Source organism: Amblyraja radiata, chromosome 9 (assembly GCF_010909765.2).
Source record: "Amblyraja radiata isolate CabotCenter1 chromosome 9, sAmbRad1.1.pri, whole genome shotgun sequence".
In the NCBI taxonomy this organism is placed as follows: Eukaryota; Metazoa; Chordata; class Chondrichthyes; order Rajiformes; family Rajidae; genus Amblyraja; species Amblyraja radiata.
Window position 1 is genome coordinate 4703708 of NC_045964.1, and position 16500 is coordinate 4720207.

The 16500-nt window shown below is 39.4% G+C and overlaps 1 protein-coding gene across 2 annotated transcripts in view; it reads left to right on the plus strand.

The window, feature by feature from the left end:
• nemf (nuclear export mediator factor) overlaps positions 1-16500 on the plus strand; it is a 62012-nt gene that overhangs the window by 17496 nt on the left and 28016 nt on the right. For both annotated transcript variants that reach the window (XM_033026538.1, XM_033026537.1), the window contains exons 8-17: positions 493-566; positions 1318-1388; positions 1475-1550; positions 2424-2486; positions 4026-4103; positions 4666-4874; positions 6674-6856; positions 8613-8676; positions 10604-10692; positions 12035-12138. In XM_033026538.1, coding sequence (XP_032882429.1) covers positions 493-566; positions 1318-1388; positions 1475-1550; positions 2424-2486; positions 4026-4103; positions 4666-4874; positions 6674-6856; positions 8613-8676; positions 10604-10692; positions 12035-12138 — 1011 coding nt within the window. The remainder of the gene's footprint in view (positions 1-492; positions 567-1317; positions 1389-1474; positions 1551-2423; positions 2487-4025; positions 4104-4665; positions 4875-6673; positions 6857-8612; positions 8677-10603; positions 10693-12034; positions 12139-16500) is intronic.

The window sequence follows — 16500 nt, forward strand, 5'->3', positions numbered from 1 at the left end:
CCTCAGTCTTCTATGTTCCAAGGAATAAAGTCCTAACCTACCCACCTCTACATATAACTCAGCCCCTATAGTCTTGCCAATATTCTTGTAAATCTTCTTTGCATTCTTTCCAGCTTAACGATGGAGATCTGTAGCAGGGCAACTAAAACTGTACATAATTCTTGAGGGCTCACTAACATATTTTACAACTGACACAATGTCCTGACTGATGAACGCCTACTTCACTAACCCAGTCACCGTGCACTTTTCTTCTTTTGTACATGCATCTCCCATTCCCGAGTCCCATGTTCCCCTCTTATTTCCCCCTTTTCCCTCCTCACTTGCCAGCTTGTCCCACCCTTGCATCTCTTCTAGCTTTCTGCCCCCCCTCGATCCACCCTTGATCCTTAATGTAAAGTGACTGGTGATGAGAACATTAGTGAGACTTCCTTTGGCTATCCACCTCACTGAGCATTTTTATTGGTTATTTTAATTTTCAATTTCTCTATATAGATGGAGAGAAACTTCTGGCTGCTCTACAGATGGCTGAGGAATTTATGGAGAAGACAAGAAGCTTTAACGGACAGGTAAGCTTGTCAATATTTTCTCCTATGTGCTACCGTCGCCATTTTGCTTCAAGTTATTCTCTCCATTCCGTAATTGGATATCCCTTATCATCATGATTACTCTCTGGATATGAATCCTTGCATCTTATACAAAGGTTAATCATGTGATGCCAAATTAAGGAGGTATCATTTGTTAAAAACAAAATTAAAATTTTGCTTAGTTTTAATCCATACTGCAGTTTAAAAAAATAAAACATATATATATATCAATGTGACATAGAGGTATTTTGGTCCATCAAATGTGTTTATTCATGGAGAGATACAAATCCCCCACTAATTTTCCCTGCAACCTATTCTCCCAACATCCCCATCATCTCCCCCCAAATTCTAACCACTTGCCTACACAATAAGGGCAATTTACAGTGACTAGTTAACCATCGAACCCGCATGCCTTTGCAGTGTGGGAGAAAACTAAAGCACCTGGGGAAATCCCAAGGAGAACACAATCCAGATTGAATCCAGGTGTCTGGAACTGCAAGGTAGCAGCTTTAACATTAGGCTACTTTGCTTGCGTCTCAGTTGGTAAAATACTTTTGAAGTAGAGACAATATGGAGATTTAAAGGGTGCGCAATAGATCATCTGGCCATTGTCTTCAGATAGAACCTTTGTGAATGAGCATTGTTACTTTCATAAAAGTCATGTACATATGTAAATGTCATTAAACTAGAAACAATAAATATGTATTAATTATTTTTTTCTATTTATGGTTAGGGATACATAATAAGGAAACGTGAAAGTAAGCCAAGTTTGGATCCTACTAAGCCACCTGAAGAGTTACTAACGTAAGTCTCACGTTTTTGTTGATCTAGTTTCAATTGTTGGGTAGTTAGAGGATCCATTTTAAAAGAAAATATTTTATCTTTTACAGCTATGAGGAATTTCATCCATTTCTTTTTGCGCAACATGCAAACAGTTCTTGCATCGAATTTGAGTCATTTGATAAGGTGATAGCCACATTTCTGGATTTTATTTATTTCCTTTCTGAACTATTCTGTCTTATTCAGTTTAGGGATGGGTTTATATATTAAAAGGGTTTGTACATAACACTTTCTTAATTAAGGACCATTATGATAGTACAATGATCCATTGCATTTAAACTTCATTTTATAAATCCACGCTATGATTGGAAAATGGTGGGTAGTGAATTTTGCATACCTGCTGCTTGTAAGCAAGGCTTTTCCTGAATCTAAGATATCTTAAAATAGTGAATGAGTAATGTAGGCTTGTCAAGGGTCTGGACTAGGCTGGACCTGGCCAACTCATTGAATTTACTGGGGCTGATGCTCTCTGTTTACTTTTCTAGATGTGGAGGCTGAGCCCATCAGATGGAATGGGCCATGAAAGATAATCAGATCTGACCCATTAAAATAGGCCACATAATTATAAAAATGCAAACTATTTGACTTTTGGATAGGCATGTGGACATGCAGAGAACGGAGGCGTATGGATTATGTTGAAGTAGATAAGAGATGATCTTGGCATCATGTTTGGCACAGACATTATGGGCCAAAGGGCCTCCTGTTCTATATCCCGTCTTACTGCTGGTGTTTAAAGCAGGGGAAAACTGAGCTGTGTTTCTATTCTGAGTAATTGGGGAACAATTTTTTCAGGAAATGCAGTTTTAATCTTGGGTAAAAACAGTACTAGCTTGGGTGAAATTGTGTCTCACTAGTTACCTTGCTAACACACCATATTAAAGTTCAAGCCTGTAGGAAAAATGGGGTTTGCACAACATTGAAACAATAGAAACATATGCAGTTGTCAGTTTCCTATTGATCATTTTTGTATACTAATTTTGTAATACATTTTTTGTTCAGGCTGTAGATGAATTTTACTCAAAGATAGAAAGTCAGAAAATAGATATCAAAGCTTTACAGCAGGTAAGGTTTAAAACTCTTTAAGTAATAAAAAAAATCATAATCAGTGAATATATTGAAGTTCTGTTTCGTTTTTGAAATTATCGTCATAGAAAGGGTGATAATTAAAGCAACATTAATTTATTATACGACTAACCATTTTATTGTTTTGAATACATTTGTTAGATTGCTCTTCTTCACTTTAAAAAAAAGGACATTGGATAATCCACATATTTAAAATATTGAAACAATTAATAGATTTTGTCACTTAACAGATTTGTGTAGCTGTAGGAGAAAACTTTAGGCCAACTTTTTTTTGTATTACAAATGCAATCGAAGGGTATAATATTGACATTAACAACATTTACAACTAGAGGGTCATCATTTTTTAAAAACTTTTCATTGCCAACAAATAACATGATGCTTTGCAAATATGTTAGTACCTTTCTTGCTCAGAGATGCATCACCTGTGATGAATAATTCCATCTGTTCTCGAATTGTGCCAGAGTGCAGAAAAATGCACGGTTTCTTCATGGCACTATATCATTAACAATGTCTGTGAGTTCCCCAATATTATCTAACACATAGCCAGATACATAATCTTCCAACATCCAGCTATGAAGGCTTGTTCTTAACATTGTTTCCTAATCTCCTCAATTAATTTTGAAAGCTTCTGGCACTTTCTTGACTAATATAATTTTCAACAGTTTTATCAATGCAAAGCAACATTTTAAGCATATTTGTTGCTTTTAATTTTAGAACATTTCTCCTGCCAAAATTGGAATAAGGATAAGTCACATTGTTTTATTATTATGGTTCTGTTTGATGTGCTTAAAAAATATGTTAATTAGTTCTGGAATAGATAGACAAAATCATACTTTCTTTAATTGAGGAAGATTGCAAAATTGGAAGAAATAGGAATCAGAAGCCCCAGGAATGTCTGTGTGCGTGAGAGAGAGAGAGGTCCAAGGGATGGTTGTGGGGGGAGATCTGCAACTACTGAAGTAGCTGGTTGAAGAGCAGTAGGACAGTGATGCCCTGAACTGGAGTACAGGTGATGTGGTGAAAGGTGGGGTGAGCAGGTTAAACAATCTAGCTAATGTGGGCATGACCTGATTTTGTGAGAGTTGCAATCTTCACATTATTGCAGTTTGTTGAACTGTATTTTAAATTGTGAAAATTGTAAAACGTTTTCTAGGTCATTTGTTAACCCATTACATATTATATTTATTAGTCATTGTATAGTGCGATGACAGTCTTATTGACTTGTATCCCAAATTCATTCTTAGCTCAAATTATCAGAATCATTTGACTACATTTACAGTAGTTAAATTAAGGCCACCTCAGATATAATGTTAAGATTAAAAGTAGTAAAAATATAGTATTAGTTCCACAGTTCACAAAATAAAGTATGTGATTTAATGTAAATACAACCTCTGCCAAAGGCCATGAAATTATTTGTTCTTGATGAATGTAGAGTTGTGAGTAGATTAATGTGTAATTTGCAAACACTTATGCACAGGTGAAAACATTTTATGTAACACCAAACTTTCTATCTTCAAGGAAAAGCAAGCATTGAAGAAACTGGACAATGTTCGTAAAGACCTTGAGAAAAGATTGGATTCTTTGCAAGTAAATCAGGTAAAAATAATCCCACACTTACAACAATGTACTGAATGATGGTGAATTGTAGATTTACTGTAGTGGACATTATTATCATGCATGCAGATAATGTAGCCTTAAGGTGCATGTTTACATTGTAAATATGAACAGGTACCGTATAGCATTTGTGGGTGACTTTAGCTGTACGAATGCTACCTGACAACATTTGTTCTTCACAAACTGAAGGCTCCTTCAAAACTTTGCTGCTTGCATCTTATCTGATGGCATTCCCTTGGGTCTAAAGTTCCCACAGTTTTATTCATTTTATTTCCTGGGTTTGATCCTTTTCCCATTCCCCTATCTCCACAAACTCTGCACATCATGCCCTGGAATCGACCCTGCATCCTTCAGTCCACCTTTAAGATGTTCCCCGAAACACAATTCTGTAAACGCGTTTCAGGTTTCCCCTCCTAATAACTCATTGTTTCGTTTGGTATTCATTCTTTTAACGATTCCACTGAAGTGAATTGGCACATTTATCTACCGCAAAGGTAACAACAGGGAATGCAAATAATCTTATATCTATATTTTCCATCAATAGGAATATGATAAATTGAAAGGAGAGCTAATTGAGATAAATCTGACTGTTGTTGATAAAGCGATTGAAGTGATACGCAGCGCCTTAGCTAATCAGATTGACTGGACGGAAATTGGGAGCATTGTAAAGGAGGCTCAGGAACAAGACGACCCTGTTGCGTGCTCCATTAAAGACTTGAAGCTGAATACAAATCATATCACCATGTTGCTAAAGTAAGTTTAAAAAAAATAAAATCTTTTGATGTAAGCTTTTAATCCATGATAAATTACTGGATCTAGGGTTTCAGTGGGAAAAAATAAAAATAGTAGCAAGTCTGCAGTTTTGAAAAATATACCCACAGCAGTGGAAACTAGATTCCAACCCTGGTACTGGAAATGTGAAACAGCAGGTTCTGGCTCAATACCTACAGCACCCCTGTGTCACCCTGAATGAATGCGTGCATTCTGATGTATTTTGGGGATTACAAAATATACGATTGAGCATCCAGTCCATTTCTTCTAAAATTACTTGTTGAGAGAGATTAACAGTCATATATAAATGTGTGTGACCATAGAACTGAAGATTTCAAAGTTATGATATAATGTATGGAATTTTCCTGTGGGATATTTCCTCCTATGGAATGTTCCTGTTTGTCCAGTTGTTTGCTGATGAGTAAATTAGGAAAAAAGTGAGTTCTCTACTGTAAATATGATCTTGGCTAGAATTAGTTAAATAATAATAATGTATTTTATTTATGGGCGCCTTTCAGGACTCTCAGGGACACCTTACGATTAAAACAAGCATAACACCTTACAATTAAAACAAGCATGAAACAAAAACAACATATACAGCAACAATACACAATTCGGAGAGAGAGCAACGGCAGCCAATCGCGTTAGCGTTCACTCTCGCCTCCAGCAGCCATGTTTTCCGAGCCATCTGCAGCACACCAATAAAAATAAAACACAACATTAAAGAATTTAACATAAAAACATCCCCCCCACAATGGTTCCCACTGTGAGGGAAGGCAACAAAGTCCAGTCCTCTTCCTCTTGTTCACCCATGTAACAAGAGGCCTTGAAACTGTCCCATACACAGAAGATAAAAATTTAGCTGATCCTTGAATCAATTTATTTTACTGATTCCACAATATACCTGCAAGGGCACAGAGCCAAGGAATAAATTAACTAACATAGAAAGCTTTAAAGAAAACTTCACAAACAGACATGCATTACGTAATATTTTATAAAAAATATTTGATCGGAATAAGCTGCTACAGGTTGAAACTCTTATCCGGCACTCTGTGGACTGGTAACTCTTGTGGTGTGGCATGTTTTGAATCTGTGCTAATTAACGAATTCCAACTGAGATCTAAAATTAACTAAGACCTGTATTAATCTTCACCCAGTTAACCTACTAGTGCAACTTTTGCAATCTTAGCCAACTGCATTTTCCACTCAATGAAACTTAGTTCTCGGAATCTTTACATAACCCGGGAAGTGTCTATACTTAAAAAGAACAGTTCTCCTGTTCAGAGCAAGGTGATCAATGGGCAATTGGTATGGTCCTGTATTTCCTGTCGGATCACAAGGGTGCCAGACTAGAGAGTCTTCAGCTGGTCAGCTGCTATGTCCAGTAGACTGAAGCTATCCTGATTGGTGTCAATGAGTGGGACAGAGAAAACCCAAGAAACACCCTAAAATAAAGTTTGACAATCAGCTAAACCATGACCTCAGGCTTATCAGATATCACAAATAGCTGGAGTAACTCAGTGGGGCAGGCAGCATCTCTGGAGAGAAGGAATGGGTGACGTTTTGGGTCGCAACCGATCTGATAGTCATGTCTTTCAAGGTCTTGGAATGGTCCTCATGTTCAATAACAATCTACAATTATTAAAAATCAATAAGACAAGTATTAAAACAATAACAATTTTGAACTGTATACATTAATTTAAAGAAGTTATCTTATTCTTTTGTAGTCATTTCTCTCCACCGAATTGATTGGGCTCTTTACAATTTGTTACTTTGTTTAGAAACCCTTATGTAACAGATGAGGAAGATCAAGATGTTGATGTGGATCAAGAGGCTGAAAATGAACAAACAAAAAGCAAGAAGAAAAAGAATAAAAATAAGCAACAGAAAAAGCTATTACAGAAGAACAAACCGATATTGGTCGATGTGGACCTCAGCTTGTCAGCTTATGCTAATGCTAAAAAGTAGGTGTTCATTTCATAAACCTACACAACTGTGACTGACGCTGCTATCTTCTTTTAAATTGATACTTTAACTTTTATGTTAAAATTCGAGATTGTGTTGTATTCAGATCTAAAATTAATTGGGAACTGTGGTTGCCAAATTGATCAATTGAATGTAGTAGCTATTATTTTTGATACATTTTAGAATATTTTGGCACTGAGGCTTTTGTACATGAAAGAATATGTATAACTAAACTATAGGGCTTTTTTTTTTTTAACTACTTCCAGTGTGAAGAAATTGCTGAAGATCAGAATGATGTGTTTGAGGGATTTATAGACCACTGCTCCCCCCCTATGTTTTGCTCTACAGTTGCATTCCCTCCCACATTCAAGAATCTACATTTTATAAACACACCCTACGGGTGGTGCTGGAATTAACTCCTTGGAAGAGCTCTGCTCACTTCCTTCTTCATATCTATGCTCAGGCTGCTATTTTGTATCATGTTACGTTAAATTGTTATGAAATAATCGGATTTCACAATCACAGTACACATGGTTCGTGTAATTATTAATTGTGCTGCACAGATATAATAACATCTGATCTGTAATGATAAAAGGAGTATGAAGTGGTCGTACTGTGGTAACGGGTCTGGGTTAAAATCGGTGAGACCGAGCGCAGGCTTGGCGATCGCTTTGCCCAACACCTCCGCTCGGTTCGCAATAACCAACCTGATCTCCCGGTGGCTCAGCACTTCAATTCCCCTTCCCATTCCGAATCCGACCTTTCTATCCTGTGCCTCCACCATGGCCAGAGTGACTTCCACCGCAAATCAGAGGAGTAGCACCTCATATTTTGCTTGAGTAGTTTACACCCCAGCGGTATGAACATTGACTTCTCCAATTTCAGGTAGTCCTTCCTTTCTCCCTCCTTCCCCTCCTCTTCCCAGCTCTCCCACAAACTACTGTCTCCGCCTCTTCCTTTCTTTTTCCCGCCCCCCCCCCCCCCCCCGACATCAATCTGAAGAAGGGTTTCGACCCGAAATGTCGCCTATTCCTTCGTTCCATAGATGCTGCCTCACCCGCTGAGCTTCTCCAGCAGTTTTGTCTACCACTGAAGGATGATGAGTTGATTTGGTTTTGTACTTAATTGCACGTGGCCAAGAGGTGGCTAGTACAGCTGCTCCTCGACCTACGGTGGGGTTACGGTCCGATAAACCCATCGTAAATCGAAAATATCGCAAGTCGAAAACGCATTTAATTCAATGCGATCACGTGAGCGGAAGTGACGTGCGGCTCGCTGCCGCTGCCCAGCGTTTGCCGATCATAAAGTGGAAATATCGTAAGTCACGGTGGCACAGCGGTAGAGTTGTTGCCTTACAGCAAAAATGCAGTGCCAGAGACCCAGGTTCGATCCCGACTACGGGTGCTGTCTGAATGGAGTTTGTACGTTCTCCCCGTGACCTGCGTGGGTTTTCTCCGAGATCTTCGGTTTCCTCCCACACTCCAAAGACGTACAGGTTTGTAGGTTAATGGGCTTGATTAATTGGCTTGATAAAAATGTAAAATTGTCCAAGTTGGCGATATACAGAGTACTGCCCATGCCGACTACAAAATTCAGAAGGTTCAGAAGTGGAAACATCGTAAATCGGGGAGCATCTGTACTTAAAATAGACAAGTGTGTTCCCAAGGATTTATATTTGATAATTTTTAGTAGGTTCATGTTAAACATACACACAACCCTGGAGTAACTTTTTTTTCAAATGATATTTCGATACAGATACTATGATCAGAAAAGACACGCTGCGAAGAAAGAACAGAAGACCGTTGAAGCTGCAGAAAAGGTGAGAAGTATTTCACGCTGCAGCACAATTTTATTTTATTATCATTTTACTTGTGTTATAGATCTGATATTTTGAAATAAAAATTGGTTGCAAAAATATACTGCACCTTTACCGGTACAGATATCACAGGCTCATGAATCAGCCTCTGCTGGACCAGTCGTTAAGAGGAGGTGCATGGGAACGGCATTTATCTTTTTCCTGTATTACAGAACCATGTGGTTTCTTTCCACTGTACTATTAAAAGTCAAATTTGCCGGGTGCAATGATGATGTGTGCATCTTATGCCATTGAGAACTCAGCTCACAGCCACACTTCAGAATTATAAACTGTTGGGTTACTAACTGTTCTCAGGAACAAACTCTGTGTAACCTGGGGAGGACCTACATTTGGCTCATTTTAATTGAGTTAGATACATAGACAATAGGTGCAGGAGTAGGCCATTCAGCCCTTCGAGCCAGCACCGCCATTCAATGTGATCATGGCTGATCATCCACAATCAGTACCCCGTTCCTGCCTTCTCACCATACCCCTTGATTCTGCTAGCCCTAAGAGCTCTATCTAACTCTCTTTTGAATGCATCCAGTGAATCAGCCACCACTGCCTTCTGAGGCAGAGAATTCCACAAATTCACAACTCTATGCGTAAGAATGTTTTTCCTCATCTCAGTTCTAAATGGCCTACCCCTTATTCTTAAACTGTGTCCCTTGGTTCTGGACTCCCCCAAAATCCCAGGTCTTGTTGCACTTCCCCATTTTCTAATCTGACACCATTCAGATAATAATCTGCCTTCTTGTTCTTGCCACCAAAGTGGATAACCTAACATTTATCCACATTATACTGCATCTGCCACGCACCTGCCCACTCACCCAACCTGTCCAAATCACCCTGCATCCTCAAAGCATCCTCTTCACAGTTCCCACTGCCACCCCAGCTTTGTGTCATCTGCAAATTTGCTAATGTTACTTTTAATTCCTTCATTTAAATTATTAATATAGTAAATAGCTGCGGTCCCAGCACCGAGCCTAGCGGCACCCCACTAGTCACTACCTGCCATTCTGAAAGGGACCCGTTAATTCATACACTTTTTTTAATGTCTGCCATCTAATTTTCTATCCACGTCAATACCCTCCTCCCAATACCTTGTGGTATTATTCTGCACACTAATCTGCTGTGTGGGACCTTATCAAAGGCTTTCTTAAAGTCCAGATACACTACATCCACTGGCTCTCTTTTATACATTTTACGTGTTACATCCACAAAAAATTCTAGAAGATTAGTCAAGCAAGATTTCCCCTTCTGAGCCTTATCTATATCCTCTAGTTTTTTTTATGATCTTTTGATATCTGGAATAGATGGGATATATCCTGCAATTTCAGATTTCTTGATTACAATATCATTTTGAGTCTGCTTATAATAAATATGTACTAGTACAAAAACAAATACTGTTAATGCTAGAAGTGTCAACTTTAAACAGAACCTTCGAAACATTTTCAATACATTCACGAGCATTTGTGGAGAGAGGAAAAGCAGCAACATTTCTGAAATTGACCTGAAATATTAACTTTGCTTCTCAATACACACGTGCCCTACACTGCTGAGTATTGCCAGCATGTTATGCTTTTATTTTGTATGTGCTACAGATTGCTTCAGAGAGTTATAAGTGCTCATTCATTGAGTATATTGAGAGCATTTGATTTTTGACACTAGGTAACATGGAGGAATGGATGCAAAATAGACTTCTAACACTGATCAGCCACGTTGTTATTGAGTGACTGAGCAGGCTTGAAGTACTGCAAAGACCACTACTTCCCTTTACATATCCTCCAATTGGCTTCAAAATGTATAGATCGTTGAAGTTTATTATTTTTTTAATTTTAACTATTATTTTAACATAATCAATTTATTCAAAAAATGTTTCTTTTTTTAGGCATATAAATCGGCTGAAAAAAAGACAAAAAAGACGCTGAAAGAAGTTCAAACTGTCATTACAATTCAGAAAGCGAGAAAAGTGTATTGGTAGGTTATGTGGTATGTATTGAGTATGTAGAGCCCACTAACTAGACTGATACAATTAATGGAATGTAAATTGTTGTATCATTCAAGTGAGTTCACTTTCTTCACCCTATTTGAATTGGGCTAATTTGCCTCCAAGCATTCTTTTCAGACTCCGAGAATGTAGTGTTCTTTCTGCCTGCTTTTATGCAGAAGTGGACTCTCACTAACTTGCACCTTTTAGTTGCAGGATTCAGTCATGTAACAATAAATATATTTTACACTTTGGTGCAAGCAGGCTTATTCCCCCAATTTCTGTTAAGGTGGTAAAATAGTTAATACCAGTTTAATCAAAGTTTGGTACAGATAATAAGTATGATTTAACCCACTTGAGTTTCTCCTGACAGACCAGTCATTTCTAATAAATGGGAATTGTACAAAATAATGACATCCTACATTACCCTCATAAGGTCATACATGATAGGAGCAAAATTAGGCCATTCGGCCCATCTGCCATTCAATCATGACTGATCTATCTCTCCCTCCTAACCCCATTCTCCTGCCTTTTCCCCATAACCCCTGACACCCGTACTAATCAAGAATCTATCTATCCCTGCCTTGAAAATATCCATTAACTTGGCCTCCACAGCCTTCTGTGGCAAAGAATTCCCCAGAAGGTTGTGAATCTGTGGAGTTCTTTGCCACAGAAGACTGTGGATGCCAATGGATATTTTCCATTGGAGGCCTTCCATACCCTAGATCGACAGCCCAGCAAAGAATTGCTTGAAGCAGCTATACACATTTTGCAACAACTCAGATCCAAGTCCTTCCTTGGATTAAAGAAAGGTCTCAGAGTACCATGACTGTCTCTCACCTGGGATCGTTGTGCACCAGTTCTTTAGCTACTTTGTCCTCACAATCACTGCGGAATTATTCAAGATTTTATAAATGATATAACAGACACCAGAGAGCACAGATCCCTTCTATCAGTTGAGACTAAATCTGAGAAATTACCGTTTAATCTGCTAACAGATGCATACAAAAGAGTCCTTGAAAAAATATTTCCTTCCAGCCATTTTCTAAGTTAAAGTCATTACATTTTCAGCATTTAAGTCGATTACAATCTATTCTAGATTTTTGTCATTTTTAAGTTCAGAACAGTAATTGAAACAATGAAGGTTTGACATTTTTGAAAATATTTCAATCTTTGCTTGAAGATATAGAAAACTTCAAAGATTGAAACTAAGTTTATGTGAATTATTTTAACCCTGAAGTATATAAGATTTCTCATTGGCTTTGAACTTGAGAGTAAATTATTTTCTAACACTGCACATCATTATTAGTAATTTCTGATCCTCTTCTGTAGGTTTGAGAAGTTCTTATGGTTTATCAGCAGTGAAAACTATCTGGTAATAGCAGGCCGAGACCAGCAGCAAAATGAGTTAATTGTGAAACGTTATCTTAAACCAGGTTTGTGTGAACCATTGTTTTGTTTTTCATAAACTATTATTTCTTGCAATTACAAATAGTCTTTGTTAAATTAAAATATCGCTCAGGGGGTTGGTTCCTATTGCAAAGTCACTTGGGTTTTTTTTAAGAAAGAACTGCAGATGCTGGAAAAATCGAAGGTAGACAAAAATGCTGGAGGAACTCAGCGAGTGAGGCAGCATCTATGGAGCGAAGGAATAGGTGACGTTTCGGGTCATTAGACAATAGGTGCAGGAGTAGGCCATTCGGCCCTTCGAGCCAGCAATGTGATCATGGCTGATCATCCCCAATCAGTACCCCGTTCCTGCCTTCTCCCCAAATCCCCTGACTCTGCTATAAGAGCCCTATCTAGCTCTCTCTTGAAAGTATCCAGAGAACCTGCCTCCACCGCCCTCTGAAGCAGATAATTCCACAGACTCACCACTCTCTGTGAGAAAAAGTGTTTCCTTGTCTCCGTTCTAAATGGCTTACTCCTTATTCTTAAACTGTGGCCCCTGGTTCTGGACTCCCCCAACATCGGGAACACGTTTCCTGCCTCTAGCATGTCCAAACCCTTAACAATCTTATATGTTTCAATAAGATATCCTCTCATCCTTCTAAACTCCAGAGTGTACAAGCCTAGCCGCTCCATTCTCTCAGCATTTGACAGTCCCGCCATCCCGGGAATTAACCTTGTAAACCTACGCTGCACTCCCTCAATAGCAAGAATGTCCTTCCTCAAATTAGGGGACCAAAACTGCACACAATACTCCAGGTGTGGTCTCACTAGGACTCTGTACAACTGCAGAAGGACCTCTTTGCTCCTGTACTCGACTCCTCTTGTTATAAAGGCTTGTTATATTCGCTTTCTTCACTGCCTGCTGTACCTGCATGCTTACTTTCATAGACTTATGAACAAGGACCCCCAGATCCCGTTGTACTTCCCCTTTTCCCAACGACGCCATTTAGATAGTAAGATTTGTGATCATTTCTTTATGTAAGCACCTAAAACCATGAGATTATATTGAAAAATTGCCATTAGGCACATGAAAGATCATTACATCTGCTTACTATATTCTCCCATAATGGTCCTCAAACTTCAACTTTACATTTCACCTTTTTCCATGATGGCAGTCAGCATGATTGACAAAAACAAAAATATAATACTCCTATCTGTCAGTCTTTGTGTGGTAAATGATTGCAAGGTACTTTATAATATAGAAGAAATGTGACATAGAGTAAGAGTGTAGCTATTGGGACAGATGGTCACAATTAGGTTTTAGAGAAACTATTTCTACAGATCTTCCAAAACTGTTACCAAATGAAAGGTTTATACTGTGCATCGCAAATTTTCGTTTGGAGATACAGTGCGGAAACAGGTCCTTCAGCCCACCGGGTCCGCGCCGACCAGCGATCCCTGCACATTAACACTACCCTACACCCACTAGGGACAATTGCTCCATTTACCAAACCAATTAACCAACAAACCTCTACGTCTTTGGAGTGTGGGAGGAAACCGAAGATCTCAGAGAAAACCGACACAGGTCACGGGGAGAATATACAAACTCCGTACAGACAGCACCCATAGTCGGGATCGAACCAGAATCTCTGGCGTGGCATTCGCTGTAAGGCAGCAACTCTACCGCTGCGCCACCGTGATATGTTCCCGATGTTGGGGGAGTCCAGAACCTGGGGCCACAGTAAGATTTGTGGAATGATAATAAATATGAATCAATACGATTTTATTAGAAATTTCTGAAGTGAATCCATCTCTATCATTTTGCCTGTGGGTTTGATAAACCCAGTAGAATTTACATATCTTTTAAATCAGGGAGTTGGAGCAGGAGTTACTAATTCAGCCACTCAGCTAGCTAAATTATGTGTAGAAAGGAACTGCAGATGCTGGTTTACACCGAAGATAGACACAAAATGCTGGAGTAATCTAGCGAGACGGACAGCATTTTGGAGAGAAGGAATGGGAATTGTCACCCATTCCCTCTCTTTAGAGATGCTGTCTGTCCCGCTGAGTTACTCCAACATTTTGTGTCTATCTTAGTTAAATTATGGCCCATCTCTACCATCTGCCCATTGTTACACAATGCGTCAACTACAAGAAAAATGTCGTGAACAACTTCAACCTTTGCACATGGCATCCATCGACCTCACTAAAGCCTTTGACTCGGTATCAAGGGAACTCTTATGGGACGTCCTATCCACCTATGGATGTCCTGAAAAGTACATTTGAATCCTGAGACTCCTCCACGATGACATGCTTGCCACAGTCATGGCCAGCAACAGCAACTGTGAGCCGTTTCAAGTCAGATCAGGAGTGAAACAGGGATGCGTGATTGCCCCGTCACTGTTCACCATCTTCATTGTGACAACCATCCACCCCCAGGAATCGAAATCATCAACAGAACAGATGGCAGGCTTTTCAATCTTGCCCGTCTCAACTAAGACATCTATGAGCTCCCTCATCGAGTTCCAATACGCAGATGATAACTGTGTTGCAGCTCTCTCAGTAAATCATCTACAACAGATCCTGACTGCCTTCAACAGTGCATACACGAACCTTGGACTTACCATCAACTCCAAGAAGACTCAGGTTATCTACCAATCGTCACCAACTGAGAACCATCGATTCAACTTGGTGAAACAACCCTGGAAAATGTGGATCACCTTCCGTACCTTGGAAGTCACCTCTCCTCCAATGTCCACCTTGATGACGAGATCCAACATCGTCTTAAGTGTGCTGGAACAGCTTTTGGACGTCTTCGAACGAGAGTCTTTCAAAATCGTGACATTCGAACTGACACTAAAATGTTAGTGTACAAGGCAGTGGTGATTCCAACGCTCCTGTATGCATCAGAAACCTGGACACCATACCGACCCCATCTGGAACACTTGAATAGTTCCATCAACGATGTCTTCGAAGCAGCTTCAATATCAGCTGGGAAGACAGAAGAACCAATGTCAGTGTGTTGAATGAAGCAAAAACATCTAGCATCGAAGCCTTTGTCATCAAGAACCAACTAAGATAGGTCGGTTATGTTGTTCGGATGGAAGACGAGCGTCTAACAAAGTAAACCTTCTACTCCCAGCTTAAAGAAGGCAAACATAAAAGAGGCGGACAAAAGAAGAGAAAGTCAAAGATGCCTTAAAAGCCAGCATGACAAAATGTGAAATCGACATCGAGAATTGGGAAACAGCGACCTTCGAAGCCAAGAGATGCACAGAATTAGAAGAAAAGAGAAACATAGAAACATAGAAAATAGGTGCAGGAGGAGGCCATTCGGCCCTTCGAGCAGGACCGCCATTCATTGCGATCATGGCTGATCATCCCCAATCAATAACCCGTGCCTGCCTTCTTCCCATATCCCTTGATTCCACTAGCCCCTAGAGCTCTATCTAACTCTCTCTAAAATCCATCCAGTGATTTGGCCTCCACTGCCTGCCCTCTGTGGCAGGGAATTCCACAAATTCACAACTCTCTGGGTGAAAAAGTTTTTTCTCACCTCAGTCTTAAATGGCCTCCCCTTTATTCTAAGACTGTGGCCCCTGGTTCTGGACTCGTCCAACATTGGGAACATTTTTCCTGCATCTAGCATGTCCAGTCCTTTTATAATTTTATATGTTTCTATAAGATTTCCCCTCATCCTGTTAAACTCCAGTGAATACAAGCCTAGTCTTTTCAATCTTTCCTCATATGACAGTCCCCGCCATCCCAGGGATCAATCTCGTGAACCTTCTCTGCACTGCCTCAATCACAAGGATGTCCTTCCTCAAATTAGGAGACCAAAACTGTACGCAATACTCCAGATGTTGTCTTACCAGAGCCCTATACAACTGCAGTAGAACCTCTCCACTCCTATACTGAAATCCTCTTGTTATGAAGGCAACATTCCATCACCAAAACAAAGAAAACGGAAAGAGGCAGCAACAACCAAAGCCCGATCTGCCATCTGGAATTACATGTCCTGAATGTCGAAGAACTTCCAAAGCCAGGATTGGACCCTTAAGCCACCTGAGAGTCCATAAAAAGAACAGAAGGTAGACCATCATACTCGACCTCGAGGGAAAGCCACGACGACACTTCATATTCCTGAACATACATAACAAAAATGCTTTGTTCATCACCTTGAAAATGTATTTGAACGACATCTACAACTTTTTGGGGGAAGATACAGATTTCTTTTCGACTAATGTGGGAAGAAGTGTTTCTATCTTTTGCTCATAAATAACAGAAATCTTTTTTTTAATTAGGCTACCTTGATCTGTGCTTCCTTAAACTGAATTACAGCACCAGATAACCTGACAGAATACCTTTATTATGAAAAGTCTTTCATGAGACCATTTCTCAATCAT